This window comes from Sparus aurata, chromosome 14, assembly GCF_900880675.1.
Source record: "Sparus aurata chromosome 14, fSpaAur1.1, whole genome shotgun sequence".
Taxonomy (NCBI): domain Eukaryota; kingdom Metazoa; phylum Chordata; class Actinopteri; order Spariformes; family Sparidae; genus Sparus; species Sparus aurata.
The window spans coordinates 23,958,414-23,980,884 of NC_044200.1; the positions used below are offsets into that span (position 1 = coordinate 23,958,414).

The 22,471-nt window shown below is 42.7% G+C and overlaps 1 protein-coding gene across 1 annotated transcript in view; it reads right to left on the reverse strand.

The window, feature by feature from the left end:
• LOC115595755 (NACHT, LRR and PYD domains-containing protein 14-like) overlaps nt 1-22,471 on the reverse strand; it is a 965,684-nt gene that overhangs the window by 3,459 nt on the left and 939,754 nt on the right. The window contains 1 exon segment of the mRNA XM_030440560.1: nt 58-231. Within this exon segment, the coding sequence (XP_030296420.1) occupies nt 58-231 (174 nt within the window).

The following is a 22,471-nucleotide window of genomic DNA, read 5'->3' on the forward strand; positions in this document are numbered from 1 at the left end:
CAATTGTTAATTAAACATTTAAGATGTCCAACAGTAACAGAGAGTCAATGAACTCACATCAGAGTCTCCAGTCGACAGTTTGGACTCTGCAGAAAATCACACAGCAGCTTCACTCCTGAATCCTGCAGATTGTTGTGACTCAGGTTCAGCTCTCTCAGATGGGTGTAGTTGGACTTCAGAGCTGAGATCAGAGAATCACAGCTGATCTCTGACAAACTGCAGCCCCTCAATCTGAATAAAGAATAAATGAAGTGAGTTTAGAAGACAATGTTCCTGCTTGAAATCATTCAGTGTTTAAACTTCTTTTCAGAGCTGAACAAGTTCAGAATGTGAAGCTCCAAACACCTGAACCCAACAGGCTGCAGGTCCAAAACTGTCAGATACACAAAGTGAAACAGAGCTCTCATTAATATTAATGACAACGTGCTGCTGCTTCAATAAAGACGTAGTGACTCCACCTCTTAAACTCTGCAGCTCCACCAGAGGCTCCATCTATACAAACTCATGTTGTGCAGCCAAACAGAAACCAACAGAAACTGACTGAAGATTTGATTCTACTGTTTCAGATCAAAATCATCCTGAGTTTAAATATTTCAGTCAGTATAAACGTCACATGTCATCATAAAGGTTCTGAACAAACATGTTTGTTATCGTCTGACAGAGAAGAAAACACTGGTTTCTGTTTTTATTCACAGAAGCACCAAGGAATCAAATTATTAAGAGGTTCAGGGAGAATCAACCAGTGATGAATGTTTAATGTTATATTAGATCTGTTTTAAATATGAAGCTGAACAAGACGCTCAGAGTCAATCAGCATCAAATCTATGAGGTCAGATCCCCTTCAGACCTGATGACATGAAAACTAAGATTCACAGAGTTTGAATAATGTTGTGAAAGTGTGAACAAAGGTTTCAAATACATATTAAAATGTGATTTAAACATGTGAAAACAACATGTGTGAAATAATGGTGTCACATTTATAACTGACATCAGCAGTGTAATATCTTCAATGTTGTAAAGTTTGTCTTCAGAGTTTCAGACAGTCAACACGTGCAGTGTGTTCAATCAGAGATGACATTAAATTACATCCATGTGTCTTTTGTCAAGCGTGACTTTAACATCATCAAAGCTCCTTTTTCAAAGATTCAACACTTTCTATTGACAGATTTAAATGTGAATGGGGCCACACCTTTCTGATGTCACATTAGGACGGTCTGTGTCCAACAGTGTCTGTCACTTTAAAACCAACAATCAAACATTAACACACACCTCACTGTGTGATTGGTCACCTGAGTGGAGGTGAGAAAGGAGGCGGGGTTTGAACTTCTCTCTCAGCTCTTTGTTCATTTGTTACACAACTTTTTCTGTCACTGTTCATATGAACAGCTGAGTGAAACACTATGAACGTCTTCAGCAGAGACTGTCTGAACATGTGACACGTCTTCTCCATATTTAAACCATTGTTGTGTCTCCAGCAGCTCTTCACTCCACCTTTGGCTGTTTGGAAGAGCTGTGAACACTTTGAGCTCCAGATGTGTTCAGACAACACGTCGTACCACTGAGCTTCTTTCTACAAATATCCCAGCCAACAGCTCTTAAAGAAAACCAGTTGAGTGGATTTGCAAACAGAAGTGAATCCAACATCCTGCTTCTGTACGCTGCAGGCACAGTGAGCATAAGAGCCAGGTGAACTCTGAACCTGCCTCTGGTGCACAACTGACCACAGTTACTCTAAAGAATTATTTCACAGTTCCAGCACCGATCCATCTCATTCCTACTGGCTGAGGAAATGACCTGAAGGAAACTGCAGAGGAATTATGGGATTGTTCCCAAGGAATTGTGGGAATTGTAGTTGGATGTACGGACTCTAAGCAGCCTGGGACGTCATTTTAATCACACGACAGACTTCAACCAGCAAACAGAAAAGTTCTCCACCATCGATTCACCTTCAACACAAACAAGCAGCTCTGTCTCACACACACAGAAAGCTGTAATCAAAGCACAGATCTTCATCACCACTGTCATCTCCATCAACACACAGCTGACTGACTGAGAGCTTCATCCTCCATCATCTTCATCACTGATCAGACTGAGCTGTGTGTGTGTGTGTGTGTGTGTGTGTGTGCGTGTGTGTGTGTGTGTGAACTGAAGGAAATCTAAATCTTCCGTTGTAGATTTAAATTTAATAAACAGAAAAAAACACATGAACTGACCTCAGAGTCTCCAGTCGACAGTTTGGATTCTCCAGTCCAGAACACAGACGCTTCACTGCAGAATCATTCAGGTTGTTGTGACTCAGGTCCAGATGTGTCAGATGTGAGGGGTTGGACTTCAGAGCTGAGGCGACGACTTCACAGTGAGTCTCTGAGAGTTTACAGCTCCTCAGTCTGTGAGTACAGATAATAAAACATTTAAATCAAATAAAATCTGACTCTTTACTATGAAAACAGACTCTATACATTTTGCATCACAAAGCACATGAACATGAGCAGCTGTAGCTCAGCTGGTCAGCTGTTCGGCCTGAGCTGCTCAGTCAGCGATCACAAGGTTTGTAGTTTGAAACTTGAGCTCCTCGGCTCCACATGAGCCTCCAGACTTTGACCTGCCTGAGGAGATCAGCTGGGCTGAATCAGTGGCCCATTTTAAATCCCCCTCAAAACACACCTGTATAAAACGCCTTTTAACGGCTGATTCTGATGATTTCATCTTTGTTTGATTTTGGTTTGACATATTTGTGTTTGTCTCTTTTCTTCATTCTGCTGTCTTTATATTTATATTTGTAATTGTCCCTGTAATACTTTTCTTGTGACTCTTTCATTGTTGTGCTGTTTTATTTGTGTCCAACAAACTGATGTGAGTGCTTTTAAAGTGCCATATAAATAAACAGAAATACATGTTGAAGTGTCCTGGAGGGAAATAATGAAGCAGATATGACAGTTTAGGACAAAAGTGTTGAAATAAGTGAGACGTAAACGTGTCAGATGTTAGTTTACAGGCTGCTGTGATTTATATTGGTTCAGCTTCATGTTCACATGATGATCAGTGAACTGTGAAGTCACTGTAGGTTGGAACTGCACTCGTATGTATTTACCTCACTTATGTGTTTGTGTGTATTTTCTCAATCTTTGATGCATTTTATTCTGTGGCTCCATCTGCTTTTCATCTCCCATTTCATTCATTTAATGCCTCCCACTGCACAAACACAAGAATTACAACTAAACATTGTGTTATTATCATTTTATGGGTAATAATTTAGTGTAATGTTTTGGAAACAAGACGACTTCATGTCATTTCTACTCTGAGCTTGGTGATGATCATTTATTCAATCAGCAGGTTTAATACTTGTTTTGGTAAACGTGTATAGTGTTGAGGTTTTATATTATTCATGTGTGTAAAGTGTTGATCTTTAATACTGAAGGCTTCAGCTTTACCTCACTTCATAATGTTTAACACATCTGGACTTACACAGCCTTTCTACAGTTCCTCACAGCTGGAATCAGTCTCAGTCGTCCCCGGTCTGATGTTCTGTACTTCATCAGGTCCAACTCATCCAGAACCTCCTCTGACATCTGCAGCATGTAGGCCAGAGCTGAGCAGTCGAACACAGAGAGTTTCTTCTCTGATCTGTTCTCTGACTTCAGGAACTCTTGGATCTCCTGATGGACTGAGTGGTCGTTCATCTCCGTCAGACAGTGGAAGATGTTGATGCTTCTGTCAGGAGAGATCTTATCACTGTTCATCTTCTTTAGGTTGTTGATGGCTCTCTGGATGATTTCTGGACTGTTGTCTGTCTGACCCAGCAGGCCTGCTAAGAGTCTCTGGTTGGACTTCAGAGAGAGGCCATGAAGGAAGCAAACAAACAGGTCCAGGTGGCCATTTTTACTGCTCAGTGATTTCTGCATGGTGCTCCTCAGGAAGTCATCCAGGGATGAGTAACTGTTATAAAGACTCCGACCTCCCAGGAAGTCCTTCACCACCTTTGTGTTCCTGTTGGTGTAACAGTGGAACATGTAGACTGCAGCCAGAAACTCCTGAACGCTCAGATGAACAAAGCAGTAGACTGTTTTCTGGAAGATCACACTCTCTCTTCTGAAGATCTCTGTACAAACTCCTGAGTACACCGAGGCCTCTGTGACATTAAGACCACAGCGCTCCAGGTCTTCTTGGTAGAACATGATGTTTCCTGTCTCCAGATGTTCAAACGCCAGCCTCCCCAGCTTCAGAAGAACTTCCCTGTCAGCCTCCGTCAGCTCCTGTGGACTCGTCTCACATCCCTCATGGTACTTCTGCTTCTTCCTCTTTGTCTGAACCAGCAGGAAGTGTGAGTACATGTCAGTCAGGGTCTTGGGCAGCTCTCCTCTCTGGTCTGTAGTCAACATGTGGTCCAGAACTGTAGCAGTGATCCAGCAGAAGACTGGGATCAGACACATGATGTGGAGGCTCCTGGAGGTCTTGATGTGTGAGATGATTCTGCTGGACAGATCTTCATCACTGAACCTCCTCCTGAAGTACTCCTCCTTCTGGACATCAGTGAAGCCTCGTACTTCTGTTACCCTGTCCACACATGAAGGAGGGATCTGATTGGCCGCTGCAGGTCGGGAAGTGATCCAGACGAGAGCCGAGGGAAGCAGCTTCCCCTGGATGAGGTTTGTCAGCAGCACGCTGACTGATGACTTCTGTGTGACATCAGACACGACCTCATGGTTGTTGAAGTCCAGTGTAAGTCTGCTTTCATCCAGGCCGTCAAAGATGAAGAGAAGTTTACAGACAGCGAGCTTCTCTGCTGTCACCTTCTGTAATGTTGGATGGAAAACATGGAGCAGCCTGAGAAGACTGTACTGCTCATCTCTGATCAGGTTCAGCTCCCTGAACGACAGCAGAACCAGCAGACTGACATCTTGGTTTTCGGAGCCCTCTGCCCAGTCCAGAGTGAACTTCAGCACCGAGAAGGTTTTTCCAACTCCAGCGACGCCGTTGGTCAGAACCACTCTGATGCATCTCTGTTGGTCAGGTGAGGCTTTAAAGATGTCGCAGCACCTGATTGGAGTTTCACTGAAGGTCTTCTTCTTGGAAGCTGTCTCAAGCTGCCTCACCTCATGTTGGGTATTAACCTCTTCACTCTGTCCCTCTGTGATGTAGAGCTCAGTGTAGATCCTGTTGAGGAGGGTTCCACTTCCTGTTCCATCACTTCCTGTTCCATCACTTCCTGTTCCATCACTTCCTTCAGTCACACGTTCACATCTCCTCCTCAGACTGATCTTATGTTCATCTAAAACCTCCTGCAGACCAACATTCACTGAAAAGAGAAAAATGTTGGAGAGAATTTGACAATCTGGGATTATTTTCATGATCAATAACAATCCATCAGTATCAGAATATATAAAGTTTGAGTCTCTTCGGGTCTTTTCATTGACTTTGTGTGTAATCTAGACAATCTAGTAATTTGTCCTGGTGTTTGGTCTGAATGCCTCCGAAGTCTCTAAATAAATGTAGTGACATGTAGAAGCTGAGATGTTTAAAGCAACATGATGTAACTTTTTGAGGTTAAAGCAGCAGCTTCAGAATCGTGTTGATGGTCAGGTGTGTTGTAACAGGTGAACGGTGTCTCTGTCACTTGTAGGATCACAGCCTCACATACGTGTTCACTTCAACACGTAACATTGTGATGATGTCATGAGTTGTGTTTGTAGTCAGCACCTATATTACGTCTGACAAACTGTTACACACCTGGGATTTGTTTTTACTACAGTGGTGTTGCACTCAGAAACTGTTGGGGGCGCCAAATCACACAACATGAGAATTTCTCCATAATGTGGCTTTAACATGTTGAGATGTTCAGTGTGACTTGGTACAGTTTGTCTCTGACTGTCTGTCCACAGTCCAGCTGTTGTTCTGGGTCTTACCTCCACACTGGGGACAGGAGGAGTCTCCTGGTGAAGCAGACTGGTCCCAGTATGAGGTGATGCAGCGTCTGCAGAACCAGTGTCCACAGCTGGTAGAGACCGGATCCTTCAGGACGTCCTGACACCAAACACAGCAGGTGGGCTGCTTCTTCACAGAGACATGACTCCTCTTCCTTTCTCTGTGAACACATTTTCTTTACAACTACAATGATTTGATGATTGTTGTTAAAAACATCCAGATTTGGTCGACACTGTTGAGAAGCTCAGACGCTCACAGAGAAAAGTCAAAGTGTCGATACTTTTCATCTTGAATTCAGCATTTAGTGTGTCATGAAAATGATGTGTGAAGATTATCTCTCAGAACAAAACGTGTCAGTATCAGAAACTCGTGTTTGTCACAGAGATTATTTTCTGCAATAATCCAAAATCCAAGTCAAAAATCTGACAGGCTGTTTGTGGAGGGAGCCAGAGCGATGCTAACTTCAGGGTTAGCCTACAAACATACGTCATGGTTCCACCATCTATTTCATCCTGCTGAGATTTGTTAGTGTCCTCCAGGATCTGACTGAGTTCAGACATGTTAGTGTTCAGGAGACTTTCAAAGACTTTATGTTAGTGTTTCTTCAGTCCTGGAGCCTGATGTTACTCTACAGCAAAACATTACCAGCAAACACTGAATGAGTCGTCTCAGTGCTCTTACTTTGTGTCTGATGGTCCAGGTTCAGTTCTGAAGAGTGGATTTTCATGTTTGGACCAGTCACTCTTCACAGACGGACAGATGGATCCTGGAGGTTCTGCTCGGTCCAACTCTTCCTCCACACAAACACTCATCTTCAGGTCTGAGAGGTGAAACATGAACTGTGAGCTCAGAACACAAGAATCATTAAACAGAGAGGACCGGATCTTCATCAACAAGTCCAACAGGACTTTAAACTTTTCTGACAGAATCTGTTTGGATTCCCATAAATCTATAAAAATCTCTGAGGGATCCTTTAAGAAAAGTGTTTGGTTCTGTCAGGATTTCCTCGGTGCTGCTGGAAATCTGTTTTTATTCTACTAGTTCTGATAAAATCCTGCACATCTCTAGAACTCCTACATGAATTCTGTAAGAAGAGATTAGGTCTGGTTCTGGAGAGGTGCTGAGAGGCAGCATAGTAAAAAGCGTCTTGCAGTTGTCAACGTAAACCCTTAAAGGAGTCATCACCTGTTTTTTTACATATCCAGTCCCTCTTGGATCGCTTTGGATCAATTCTTAAAACTTATTAGAAAAAAATAAATAAATAAAAAATCAAACATAGAGCTTGTTCTGACACTTTTTCATACCGCGACTTTCTCACGCGAGATTATGCACGAGGTGTTGACCGGTCCAGATTTGCATTGTATTAATATGTAATGAGGCGCGTGTTGATTGGCCGCAGGAAGGACAGAGCCGGAATGGGGGGCGAGCCTGAATGCACACAGACTCCAAAACATAAACAGCCCCCTGTCATGGCGTACACACTAAATGACGAACCTTACGGAATTCAGGCATTTATGTACGAGCTGGAGTCTGAACCTGAACGGGAGAGTGAAGAGGCAGAGACGGTGGAAGAGACACGTTTACAGCAGGACGTCTCTGAAAGGTAAAATCTTTTTTTTTTCCTTATTACTTTTCACACTCGTGTTTTACATGTAAGACCTGAGTTTTAATGCTGGCGGTCACGATGTATGGCGTGAAAATGACAGAGAAATAAGCAGATTCGGCGTGCTCACTCTGGCTGAGGACGGCTGTGAGCCGATGCTTAATATGCAAGTAGCCTCCTGTGGTAACGTCACCACAGGAGCAGAGTCAAAATCTCGTGCTTTATGAACGCGCACTATTGTGTGCTATTCCTGTTCGGAAAAACAGCCAAAGCGAAAAAAATAAGCCACTTTCAAACTCCAGCTTTTCAGACAAGTTTCAACAGAGGTCCAACACCAATATGCATGATTTAACGAGAGAAATTGCGATTTCCGGGTGATGACTCCTTTAAAAATGACTCACAAAATGAAATTCACTGTAAAACACTGATCTAAAGTTTGAAGAATCCTGCAGAGAAGAATAAAATGTCTCAGCAGAAAACAAACACTGAAGACTCAGAGATTCAGCTGGAATCTGACCACGCTGATGAAACATGATGATGGAGATTGTGAGTCTGACAAAGACGTTGACTTTAACCTTTGTGATGCAGAAGTCACAAACACAATCAAGGGGATCGAAAAACAAGTCTTACATAAAATAGACGACATATTATCATTAATTAAAGAAGTTACAGAGTGAAAGAAGCAGAGGAACGTATATCAGGACAGAAGACGACATCGTTCATCTTCAGGCTCGTACAAACACTTTGGAAACTCAAGTGAAGCTGCTGACAGAGAAAGCCGATGACATGGAGAACTGAAGTGGGAGGAATAATCTGAGGATAGTGAGTTTGTCAGAGAATGAGGAAGGGTGAGATGCATGTGAGGTTTTTCTAGAAATGGACGCTCGTGCTCGTCTGGCTTTGGAGCGTGCACACAGAATTTGTCCACCACAACAATGAAAGGAGAACGAAGACACATCTCCACCAAGAACTCATTATCAAGAGTCTGAACTACAGACAGAACCAGCAGCTTAAGTTTATTATAAAGACCGACTCGTTTGACTCAGATGTGTCTGTGGAAATTCACAAGAAACAGAGGACGTATGATGTAAACATACATCACAGTGCAAGAGCATGACGGGTTCTCAGATCAGAAAGGCTACCGGCCCAGACCCAGTACCTGGAAAAGAACTCAGAGAATGTGCTAACCAGCTTGTCGCGGTGTTCACCAATATCTTCAACCTGTCCCTCGCCCAAGCTGCCATTCCTTCCTGCCTGAAAACATCCACCATCATCCCGATCCCAGAAAGCCCTCCCCCTGCAGTCTGAATGACTACAGACCTGTGGCACTCACCTCTATAGTTATGAAGTGCTTTGAGAGGCTGGTATTAAAGCACATCAAAACCAGTCTCCCATTGGACCTAGACTCACATCAGTTCACCTACAATGCAAACAGTTCGATGGATGATGTCATCACCATAGCCTTTCACACAGCCCTAAACCATCTGGAGCACAGTGGGACATATGTGAGGATGCTCTTCACTGATTACAGCCATGACTGCATCCCCTCCCCCCCCAGCAACACAATCATAAAGTTCACCACCGACACCACACTAGTTGGATTTATCTCAGGAGGAGATGAGTCGGCCTACAGAGCAGAGGTCCACGGACTGGTCACATGGTGCAAAGAACACAATCTTACTCCAAACACAGCAAAAACTAAAGAGCTCATCATAGACTTCAGGAAGCGTGGGGCCGACCCCCTCCCTCTGCACATCAATGAGGACTCTGTTGAGAGGGTTCACAACTGCAAATTCTTGGGAACCCTCATCTGGGACCGGCTCACATGGACTGACAACATCACGGTGGTGGTGAAGAAAGCACGACAGCGCCTGCACTTTCTCAGACTTCTTAAAAAAAACAACCTGTCTGAGAAGCTGCTGGTGCTCTTCTACCGCTCCACTATAGAGAGCATCTTGATGTACTGTGTGACTGTGTGCTACGCTGGATGCTCGGCAGCAGACAAAAGCTCAGTACAGAGAGTCATCAACACAGCACAGAAGATCGTTGGCTGTCCTCTTCCCTCTTTAGAGGAAATCACAGAAACAAGACTGCTCTCAAAAGCCACCAAGATCATAAAGGACTGTTCTCACTCTGTCACTCACTGTTTGAACTCTCGCCCTCAGGAAACGCTACGATGTCTAAAAACAAGGACGAGTAGATTCAGGAACAGCTTCTTTCTAACACAATAACAGTTTTAAATGAAGCTAAACTTATTTTTTAACGATGCAGTTTCTACTGACTGACACTCAGCACTTTACATTATCTACATTTTTTTTTTTATGTTTTAGCAGATACATCTCTGTGCAGGTGTTGGTGTGTGTGTGTGTGTGTGTGTGTGTGTGACTGTTTTGCATTGAACGAAGTGTGGAATGAGTTTTTATGATTAATGAGGCACCTTACTGGAGCAGCTCTCCAATTTCCTTCTACTTAAATGCAATGACAATAAAAGCATTCTATTCTATTCTATTCTACTCTATGATGAGGAGTGACAGCAGCTACATGATGAGGATCAGCAGACAGAGAATCATCTTTCCTTCACAGCTTCTTCTCACACAGGGAGAAATCCACACTGTCTGACAGCAGGAAGGACTGAATAAAGAGGAAAGGTGGAGCCACAGGTGGAAAACCTGGCTCACCTTCGTCTCTGCCAAAGACAGTCCAGGTATTAGGATTGACTGTTTTCTCAGAATGAAGCTCAAGAGTCAGGATTTACAAAATGTAACACAAGGCAACAGATCAGCCTTTTTCTGTTTCCTGTTAGCTTGAGCAGCAGTCGTCTTCACAGTGAGTCTCATGCCGTACCTGCTGCCTGTCACAGCTTTGTGTTTGATACTGACTGTTAGCAGATTGGGACGAGCCATCATCAATCTATAGACTGGACAAAGCTGGCAGCCATTGTTACTTTGACAGACTCTGAACTAAGTTGACAGGAGAGAGAAGGTCGGCCTTCCAGCACCTGCTAGTTCCTCACAGGTGTGTGGACCGACCCACTTCATACAAGCAGTGAACAGCTGGGGGGGAGGGGCCAATCCACTACAGGTACAGGGAGGATTTCATGGGATTCTGATCCATGTTAACTGTATGAGTGACGTCTCTTTCTGTGGTTTCTTTCTGATCTTCATGTTTTGTTCCTGCTTCTGATGCTTCATGAACGTGCTGCAGGAGAAGTGTTCTGTCACAACCTGCCACCTGTAAAGTCGGATGTCTGAGACCGGACAGGTGAAATCTCTTACGTGGAATCGTCTTAAAGTTAAACAGGTAATGGACAGAATCAAACAGCTACAGGCGACAGTAGTTTAATTAGAGGAAACCCATCTGATGGCAGCAGATCCAGTGAGGACACGGAGGAGACGGCAGCTCAGGTGTTCTCTAGTTGCTGCACTTCAAATGCAGGAGATGATTCTAACTCATGAATCCATTTATATACAGGTGGACCAGATAACAGATAAAAACCTCCACCAAAAACTCTTATTATCAAGAGTCTGAACTACAGAAAGAAACTAGCAGCTGAATTGTGTAATAAGCAAGCAGATGGACATCCAATTTCTGGACACCAATTTTGTCAACAAAATCAGCAAAATATTGATGGATTCCCTCATCGAACCTATCAAGAAGGCCATCGCAGAGTCTATCACGGAGACGGTAAAGGAAACCAAACAGTACGAACTAAAAGACACGGCTGATAAACTATGTAAACTACAACACAAGTATGATGATTTAATTGACAATATTGATGAACAAGAACAGTACTCTCGATGGAACTGCCTTATTGTCTTTGGTGTACCTGAAAAGAGAGATGAGGATAACCAAAGTCGTTTGTGACATTTTTAAGAACAATCTCAAAATAGAGGTGCAGCCTACGGAGATCGACAGGAGTCACCGCCTTGGTCCAAAGCCTGATTACCCGAAGGCCAAATCGAGGGGCATTATTGTCAAGTTCACCAAATATTATGTTCGGGACAGTATTTTCAAGGCGAAAAAGTGAAGGTCTTAAATGAAAAATCTATTCAAAAATTATTTGCAAACCTGCAAACTAAAACCTGGGATTCTGTCCATAATTTCAAGGATCTACAACTGCAAGGATACTAATTAATGAAATCACCGACTCTATGGGTTGGTCTATACCTGAAAGACTCGTCAGCAAAGTGCTATTAGACAGAAATCATGGCTCACAAAGGGCATTCTAAAATCTATCAATAAAAAGAATAAATTATACAAACAAATTGTTAAAAACCCTTTTGGTGCAAATAAAGAAACATACATAAAGTATAGATATAAGCTCACACAAGTAACTTGCATGAGAAAGCAAAGGTACTACACTGATTGCATTACAGTTTATCGGGGTGATCAAAAGAAATCCTGGCAGGTTCTAAATGAAATCCTCTGTCGTAAACATAAAAATACTACTCCCTCTAACATCAAAATCATGGAAAACTCCAAAAATGCTGAAAATACCAATGGAAATGACACCAACAATGCATAAATGTACACAATCACTTTGTTGCTATTGGAAAAAACCTCTCTCAAAAGATGAATCAACCACACAATGCCACATTTAGACAATATCTTAAAGGCAATTATCTGAACTCTCTTTTCCTTAGGCCTACTGATAGAGATGAAGTGTTGAAAATTGTTATGAAAATGAATGGCTCATACACAGCTGGTGCAGATAACATTTGCAGTAAAATTCTTAAAGCTATTATAAGTGAAATTCTGGAGCCGCTGGTCTACTCTATTAATCGCTCCTTATTCTGCAGAGGTAGGTGTCTGGAGGACAACACATTCTGACTTACTTAAGTTAGATTCAATCATGACCAATTGATTTTCATTGTGTGAATAAAAGTCCAGGAGGTAGCTTCCAACTGTAAGGGTCCAAAGGTAACAGACAATAAAGTGCTTAGCTAAGCTTGACCTGCATGCCAAATAATGAGAGATGCCTAAACACAGGTCAAACTCCTTTTTGTCTGTTAAGTAATTTGGCAAGGGAACCAATCAGAAGAAGTGGGTGTCCTTGAGACGAGACTCTTAGAAAAGGCCCTGACAGAAGGAACGGGGGGGGGGGGGCATGTGGAAAAACCTCGTAAGAGCAAAGGCTGAGGTTTTGACTGAACAGAGGACAAGCATTTTGGCCGCTTCTGATGCGGACTCAAGGCATTAGATTTTGTTTTAATAAAGATTGCTGTATTTCCACCCGGCCTTGCCTCCGCAGTATCCTTTATTATCGAACTACATGCCGACACCTTTGAAGAGGGAAGCCCAGAAACATCAGTTGTGTCTGATATGTTAAAAAACTGCAAGAGTGTTTAAGTCAGGGGATAAAAATTACTTACATAATTATAGACCCAGTGATTTTTTTCTCCACCACAGAATGGCTTTAGGAAAGGGAGCTCCACCTCTATGGTGATGTTGGATCTTTTGGAAAAACTGTATGATTGTGGTTTTGGAGTTTTCCTTGATTTGTCAAAGGCTTTTGACACGATTGATTTTGACATTCTTTTGAATAAGCTCCAATATTAATAAAGTACTGCTCTCAGTTGGTTTCTTAGCTACATGTTTTGGAGGAAACAATATGTCTCTATATTCAATCACAAATCTGTATGTAGAACAGTAGTGTACAGTGTCCCCCAAGGATCTATCCTCGCTTGCTCCTCTTTATTTTATATATAAATGACTTTATACACTGTTTTAACATTCTACACAAAGTTCTGTTTGCAGATGATACTAATTTATTCTTATCACACAAGAACATACACGATCTGCAAAAGAATCTAAATGATGAATTGATCAAGGTTGATACTGTGGATTCAGGGGGCATATTGATGTATTAACCAAAAAACTATCAAAATATGTCAGATTATTTTTTGAATTGAGGCATTTTTTACCTGGTGAAGCACTTGTAACATTATACGGGTCATTATTTCAGCCTCATCTTAATTACTGCAATAGGAGCAATACATTCCCCAGCCACTTAGGGAATTTGACAATTCTGCAGAAGGAAATTATTCAAGCTATGTCTTGGGCTAAATGTGGTTATGTTATGTTTAATCGTACCTGTATTTACTTTGTGCCTGGGCCCCTCACCCCTCTAGGGTGTCCCGTTTCACATAAGATTATTACAGATTGAAAAGAGTATGTTGTACATGGTTTTAACTGATGTGAATAAAGAAATGAAATGTAAGTGAAGCTGAAGTTTATTATAAAGACCGAGTCGTTTGACTCAGATGTGTCTGCAGACATTCACAAGAAACAGAGAACGTATGATGAAGAGTGACAGCAGCTACATGATGAGGATCAGCAGACAGAGAATCATCTTTCCTTCACAGCTTCTTCTCACACAGGGAGAAATCCACACTGTCTGACAGCGGGAAGGACTGAATAAAGAGGGTGGACAGGAGAGACCCTGGCGCTGCTGCAGAGGAGCCGTGGACTGCGATGACTCTGAGCAACATGTGAATTACAATATAATCTATTTCTCGCCTTTCCCCCGACGATCTGAATAAGTCGCTAAATTTGTCGTTAGTCGCTTTTTCGAAATAATGTCGCTTAGAGGGTCTGAATAGTTGCTAAGCCAGTGAGACAGTCGCCATGTTGGCAACACTGAAGAAGAGAGGCCGCTGACGTCACTCTCCTGCGCCGCTTGGGAATTGGCTGGCTTGACCGCAGTACAGAACTGGACATGGTGGTGATTTCCCCACTGTTTCTGAAAACATGTACCAGAGTCTTTGCTACCAACACAGCCTTCACACTCTCCTCTTGTCCCTTCTCTTGCTCCAGTATCAAATAAGCACACCGCCCCCGCCTAACGTAGATGCGTAGCACGGTCGGTCAGACTGGGGGCTGCAGAAGAAGAGAGGCCGCTGACGTCACTCTCCTGCGCTGCTTGGGATTGCGATTTGAAATTGATTTTTGGACCTTTTTTTGCGGGGGGAGGGCTTCAAAACGATGAAGCAGTTTTCTTTGTCTTTGTGTAACAAATTGAGCAGTCTTGAAGAAGAAAATGAAAATGCAAGCTGGATGATTTATTACTAATTTTATTTATGAGTCAAAAATGCAGCTCTGACTGAAATGAAAAAGCATTTCTGCTAATGCATTTTAATTTTCAAATTTGACATTTCAAATTGAATTTTGGTACCTATTTGCTGGGTCATCTTTTGAATATTAAATCTTAAATGTCCTTTTCCTTATCATTTGAATTAAGTTACAAAATGAGCAGTCTTGAAGAAGAAAATGAAAATGCAATTTGGATGATTTATTACTAATTTTATTTATGAGTCAAAAAATGCAGCTACATTCTGAAAATGAAAAAGCATTTCTGTAAATGCATTTTAATTTGAATTATGGTACAAATTCGCTTCCATACCTGCTGCCTGTCACAGCTTTGTAGATTCATTACTGTTCAAGGATCTGTAAATGATTACATTAACGTTTACGGTCCTAACGATAAGAATCAGATTTCTACAATGCTTTCTTAGTGTTAATCTGTAAGCTGTCAGGGCAACACTTTATAGCAGCTGATATGAAACTCCAATCACACTTTGGACCCAGTGAAAGACGTTCAACAGGCTCTGACGATACACAGGCCACATCAAGAAAACTGATCCAACACTTGATGAAAGATGGAAATGTGTTGGATATTTGGAGACATCTTAATCCTGACATGTTGGAAGGATGTGAAGTGTATGAGAGATAAAATCCTGAATATCAACATGCCATCATCTGCAGAAACATTTCTATTACACTTCTATCCTCTAAACACTGAAGAGGAAGAAATCTACATTCAGAGACACGTTTCTGTTACAAGCAAAGCGTCTTATTGCTTTACAATGGAAGAACATAAAGGCAGCAAGTAGAAATAAGTGGCTGAAAGAAAGCACAATAAACTGGTCTGTGGAAGAAGAAAGTGATATTGAGCCATGACTGCATCCCCTCCCCCCCCAGCAACACAATCATAAAGTTCACCACCGACACCACACTAGTTGGATTTATCTCAGGAGGAGATGAGTCGGCCTACAGAGCAGAGGTCCACGGACTGGTCACATGGTGCAAAGAACACAATTTTACTCCAAATACAGCAAAAACTAAAGAGCTCTTCATAGACTTCAGGAAGCGTGGGGCCGACCCCCTCCCTCTGCACATCAATGAGGACTCTGTTCACAACTTCAAATTCTTGGGAACCCTCATCTGGGACCGGCTCACATGGACTGACAACATCACGGTGGTGGTGAAGAAAGCACGACAGCGCCTGCACTTTCTCAGACTTCTTAAAAAACAACCTGTCTGAGAAGCTGCTGGTGCTCTTCTACCGCTCCACTATAGAGAGCATCTTGATGTACTGTGTGACTGTGTGCTACGCTGGATGCTCGGCAGCAGACAAAAGCTCAGTACAGAGAGTCATCAACACAGCACAGAAGATCGTTGGCTGTCCTCTTCCCTCTTTAGAGGAAATCACAGAAACAAGACTGCTCTCAAAAGCCACCAAGATCATAAAGGACTGTTCTCACTCTGTCACTCACTGTTTGAACTCTCGCCCTCAGGAAACGCTACGATGTCTAAAAACAAGGACGAGTAGATTCAGGAACAGCTTCTTTCTAACACAATAACAGTTTTAAATGAAGCTGAACTTATTTTTTAATGATGCAGTTTGTACTGACTGACACTCAGCACTTTACATTATCTACTATTTTTTTTATGTTTTAGCAGATACATCTCTGTGTAGGTGTTGGTGTGTGTGTGTGTGTGTGAATGTTTTGCATTGAACGAAGTGTGGAATGAGTTTTTATGATTAATGAGGCACCTTACTGGAGCAGCTCTCCAATTTCATTCTACTTAAATGCAATGACAATTAAAGCATTCTATTCTATTCTATTCTATGATGAAGAGCGACAGCAGCTACATGATGAGGATCAGCAGACAGAGAATCATCTTTCCTTCACAGCTTCTTCTCACACAGGGAGAAATCCACACTGTCTGACAGCAGGAAGGACTGAATAAAGAGGAAAGGTGGAGCCACAGGTGGAAAACCTGGCTCACCTTCGTCTCTGCCAAACACAGTCCAGGTATTAGGATTGACTGTTTTCTCACAATGAAGCTCAAGAGTCAGGATTTACAAAATGTAACACAAGGCAACAGATCAGCCTTTTTCTGTTTCCTGTTAGCTTGAGCAGCAGTCGTCTTCACAGTGAGTCTCATGCCGTACCTGCTGCCTGTCACAGCTTTGTAGATTCATTACTGTTCATTGATCTGTAAATGATTACATTAACGTTTACGGTCCTAACGATGACAATCAGATTTCTACAATGCTTTCTTAGTGTTAATCTGTAAGCTGTCAGGGCAACACTTTATAGCAGCTGATATGAAACTCCAATCACACTTTGGACCCAGTGAAAGACGTTCAACAGGCTCTGACGATACACAGGCCACATCAAGAATCTGATCCAACACTTGATGAAAGATGGAAATGTGTTGGATATTTGGAGACATCTTAATCCTGACATGTTGGAAGGATGTGAAGTGTATGAGAGATAAAATCCTGAATATCAACATGCCATCATCTGCAGAAACATTTCTATTACACTTCTATCCTCTAAACACTGAAGAGGAAGAAATCTACATTCATAGACACGTTTCTGTTACAAGCAAAGTGTCTTATTGCTTTACAATGGAAGAACATAAAGGCAGCAAGTAGAAATAAGTGGCTGAAAGAAAGCACAATAAACTGGTCTGTGGAAGAAGAAAGTGATATTGTGAAAGGTAAATTTAGGAGGTTTGAGGAAATCTGGAGTCCTTTCTTCTCCTTTCTTGAACACGGTGGAGACGACGCACCGATAGTTGATTTACAAGTTGTGTCAGAACTAATATGATGTGACGAGAAGCTTTTAGATACGTTTGATTGATTTCTCTCTGTATTATTGTTATTCTTTATTTGAACGTCTGGGCTCCTGCTCTTTAGTTCCAGTAGTTTTAATGTGTATTATTCAGCCTATCAGGACTTTGTGTCCACAGAAGAATCAAAGTGTTGACTTTATTCTAACATGTGTTTCCTCTACAGTCCACAGAGACTAAACTGACTCACACTCTCACAGTAACATCACAAACACCTTGTTTTAACACTCACCTGCCTCACACTTTAGTCTTCCTTCTTCCTTCTCCGTCCAATCAAAATGGAGTCTGAACTTGAAGACTTCACACTTCACTTAGGTTCCCTCCCTGTTTATGATCCTGGACCACATGATACGAGCTCCGCCCTCTACACTGACAGGAAGTCAGGTGTGTGTGTGTGTGTGTGTGTGTGTGTCCCACAGTCAGTGACGGAGCTGCTAGAGGAGAGTGCCAGCTGTTAGAAATGCTGTACCTGTGTGCCTCATGTGAAACCAAACTGTCGCTGTCGCTAAAGAATCCAATCGGAGGCGTCACCACTGTCACATCCTGACAGAGACCATCAGAGAAAAACTGCTGCTTTGAAATCTCAGTACTCCCATGATGCCAGCGGAATTATTAACCCAACCTCAAGTGAACAAGAGAGGGCAACAAATGCGTCTGTGCAGGCTGCCTGGGTACTCTCCAAGCAGAACAAGCCATTCACCCATGCTGAGCTTTTTAAGGAGTGCATGGTGGCTGTTCTGCAGGAACTTGCCACTGACAAATCTATGGACAGGATCATTGCGTCTGTTAAGCAGATACCTCTGTCTGCTAAAACTGCTGTTGGCCGTGTCCATGTTCTGGCAGAGGATGTCCAGCGACTTGTAATTGATGAGATCAAAGAAGACAGATTCCTCTCGCTGGTTACTGACGAGTCCACCGACAATATTGACATTTCCCAAATGTGCGTTTTCCTCAGATATTTTGATGGCAAAGATTTCAAAGAGGAGCTGCTGGCCTTGATTCCACTGGAGGGCCTGACCACTGGCACTGTTATCTTTGGTAAGCTGGAGGAACTATTTCAGAAGCATGGACTGTCATTTGAAGAAGTCAACCTGGTTGTCACAGATGGTGCTCCTGCCATGATTGGCAGAAACAGAGGACTAGTGAACAGAATGAAGGCTGTCGCTCCCAGCATTAACGCACTTCACTGTCTCATTCACCAGAGCGTGCTGTGCGCAAAGTGAAGTGGCGATCTTAAAGAGGTTCTGGACAAAACAATGAAAATAATTCACTTCATCCGTGGGAATTCAAGCACACAGCACCGTTTAGTCCCAAAACTTGCACAGGAATCTGAAGCCTCTCACGATGACCTCTTACTCCACAACGACGTGCGCATGCTCAGTAAGGGCAGAGCTCTGCAGCATTTCCTTCAGCTCAGGGATCAAGTTGTGGATTTTTTAAAGCAAAGTCAATCAAAAGCGGCAGCTGACCACCTGCGCATCATGCAAGACGCAGAATACATGTGCAACGTTGCATTTTTAACGGACAGATTTTCCCATTTGAACGCACTAAATCTACAACTACAGGGGAAAGAAAAGCCTGTGGTGAATATGGTGGAAAAACTTGATGCCTTTGGAAACAAACTTGATGTTTTCCACAAAGACTTGTTGTCGGGAAGGCTGCTACACTTTAGCACACTTAAGACAGCGGGTCACAGCAGGGCCACAGAGAACATGAAGACATTTATCACACAGCTGAGGGAGCATTTCTCTGACAGATTTGATGTCTTTGCCATTTCCAGGGATGTCATTGGATTCGTGCATGAGCCGTTCACTATCAGCCCAGGTGGAGAAAGACATTGGCCATGTATGTTCTCACCATGTTCGGATCAACATACACCTGTGAAGCTGCGTTCTCAAAAATGAACTCTATAAAAACGCATGAGAGGAACCGACTGTCAAACCAGTCTTTGGAGGACTGCTTGCACAGAAGCCTGACAGCTGTCAAGCCCGATGTTAAAAAGATCGTGTCGAAGGGGAAATGGAAATGGAAGTATTTAAGTCTTGGGATGTTCTTGGATTGACTTTATTTGTATTGATGTTTATGGATCACAGGCAGGGCCGCCTTAACCTAATGTTAGGCCCCGGGGCTGAGAGGGTTTGTAGGCCCCCCACCCTCCATTTATAGAGTCTCATTTTAAAAAAGTGTCATATCTCGGTCATCTACATCACAAAATGCATTAGTTTCTTTGGAGACATACAACAGTGAGTTTTCCCTCTTTGAGCCAGAAAACACCATAATATTGTTATTAACATATCACTGAGCCCACTGAGCAGAAACACAATACACTTTATTTAACAACCACACAGCAACTTATGGTGATGATAAAACCAACATGAGTGAAAGTATGATTTCAAACGATATTATGAAAAACATCAGCAACCATCAGCTGTCTGCACAAACACTGATAATAACTAATAACAGCATAAGCAAAGAACAGCAACAGATCAAAGTAGGAGCCTCTTCTCTGGCCTCAGCGGGCCTGTCAACCAATCACATGCACCTGCACAGACACACAAACACACTCCATTCAGCACCATGACAGCAACATGGCCTAATGCCAGGTACCAAAAAGATGAAACTGAGCAACATTTATAGAAGGTTTGCAGTATAATCCAGACAAACATCTCAGCAAATGTGCATTTCTGTTAAAACAATGCACAACCACAACAATTTCAAACCTGCACAAGCTATAAATACAGCTCTTTCTTACCTTTTTAGAAGTGCTTTCGTCTGGTCTTCTTTGAAGAAAACGCCCTAATTATGTCCTTAAAATCCAAATGAGGAAGGATGTCATGCTCAGTAGACATCAGTGTGAGATGACTGACTCGGTCTTGCTGCTTGATCACAGTCTATTTTTCACCAAGCCCAGTTTGGAGAAGACCAAACAAAACACAGGAGCTGCTGATGGTGAATAACAGAGCCATTCTCTGGACACACACTGAGTTTGCGTTTGAAATGCATTTTAGAGAAAAATCTTCTCTGCTGTTTATTTTGGCGTTCCGATGCCGACATGTTAGCATCTTTACCCAGCAGGGGCTGGCCCAATTTGCGGCAGCGGCATCCACTGCGGCATCTCTGGTGGCACCCCCAGATGCCGCAGCTAGGTGCCGCTAGCAGTCGCGGCAGGTGCCGCTGCATGCCAGGAGGTGCCACTGGATGCCGGGAGGTGCCACTGGATGCCAGGAGGTGCCAGTGCTTGTGCCACTGCGTGCCGAGAGGTGCCACTGTTGGGGGGAGATGTCACTGCTTATGCCGCTGTATAGGCGAGACAAGAGGGTCTGGCTGCCTCCAGCGTGAGGCTGCTTCCCGTACAGACTCCGCTCTTGGACCGCATCCAGCATAGACAAATACATAGACGCCTCATTCAGTGTTGGACCGTACGTCGACGTCGCCGCCATATTGGATGTGGCAGCTCTGCCCCGTGAACTAACACAAGTCAATGGAGTGAACTTTATAAAGCGCCTTCTACAAAGTGCTATAAGTTAATGCCTCATTTACACATTCACACACGTACAGGTATATTCAGGAAACAGAGAGGAACCAAAAACAACGTCTGTAACGTCTGATGATTATAAACGTTAACTACTCCTCATATGTTCAGTATACAGGTCAGCACCAAACCATTTTATAATGTATGAGTGTTTACAGCTGCTAATGTATGTAACGCTGTTACTGTGATGATACATGACAGTTAAATATTTAATCTGTGTCCATAATATCCAGATCCTGACATGTAAATGTGACGTCTGTCTCCCATACTGTCAACTTGTTTCATTAAATTTTAGTTTAAATATGGACAACTGACGTCATAATATATCAATCAGAATCAGACATATTTTATTGATGCACGACGGGCAATTGCAGCGTAGATGCTCCCATTCAAAGTCAAGAAAGAGCCAAAATATGTTTTGACCGGCCACTGAAGTGTTCACAATCACGACAAGATTTCCTGTAGGAAACACTGAACAGCATAGGGATAGCTGTTAATTGCCCACTGATTGTTTTTTTAGTAGGGAACTATCTAAACTACTACTTCTTCCTCTTCCTCTACTGCTCATAGGTGTGATTGGCAAAGGACAAAAGAGCAGGAAAATATACGGTTCCACTATGTCTCTCTTTACATTTAGTTTGTCCCGATGTTGGCTGCAGCTAAGAAAGAATTAGTTTGCCCCACACGTCCAAAATTCTTAGAACACAGTGTCCTCCTGCTGCTGACACTGGGTGAACATAAAGTCGCGGCTGGACCCGAGTGAATACCCGCCGAATATCCAACCTGAAACTAACTTCACCCCGGTTCGATAGGAAGCCTGTTGCAGCCTTTGAATAGGATGGCGAGGATTTCAGTCACTCAACTTAAACGGTGATTTGTAGAAATTATACAAATAGCGACAATAATAATCGATTTAAGACAACTTAGGGTGTAGTGCTTTCACTGTGTGCAACTTAAATTCGCCATTCGCCCCCCGTGATATTAAACGAAAAAAAATATATATTTTTTTTTTAAATGTTTCAGCGCTGAATATCCTGCAGCAGCATGCATGTAGGGGAAACACTGACACATCAGAGAACCTCCCGCAACGATTGCAGGCTCTTTGGTGGAGCTCTGCTTTGAATGAAGTTCCATTGTGACAAATAAATTGACTTCTTGCGGAGCGACATGAAGACATGAATCAGAGGCATAAAAACGTTGACAGCGGTGGCCGGTCATGATGTTTGCCAATACCCGACCCGTGCCTTGCGCAACTTGATCAATTTTGACGGTGGACAGCGAGGGACAAATCTGAAACGCAATCAGTAGATCTGCTGTAGCTGCAAACTGTCTGTTTTACTTTTTGGCATTTATGTTGAAAGTTATATAGCAAAGTCGGCAAATATGAGCAGCCTGCTAGGTTATGGTCATATATCATCACAGTAACAGCGTTACATACATTAGCAGCTGTGTGAAATAAGGTGTGTGGTTACCACAGGCTGAACATATTT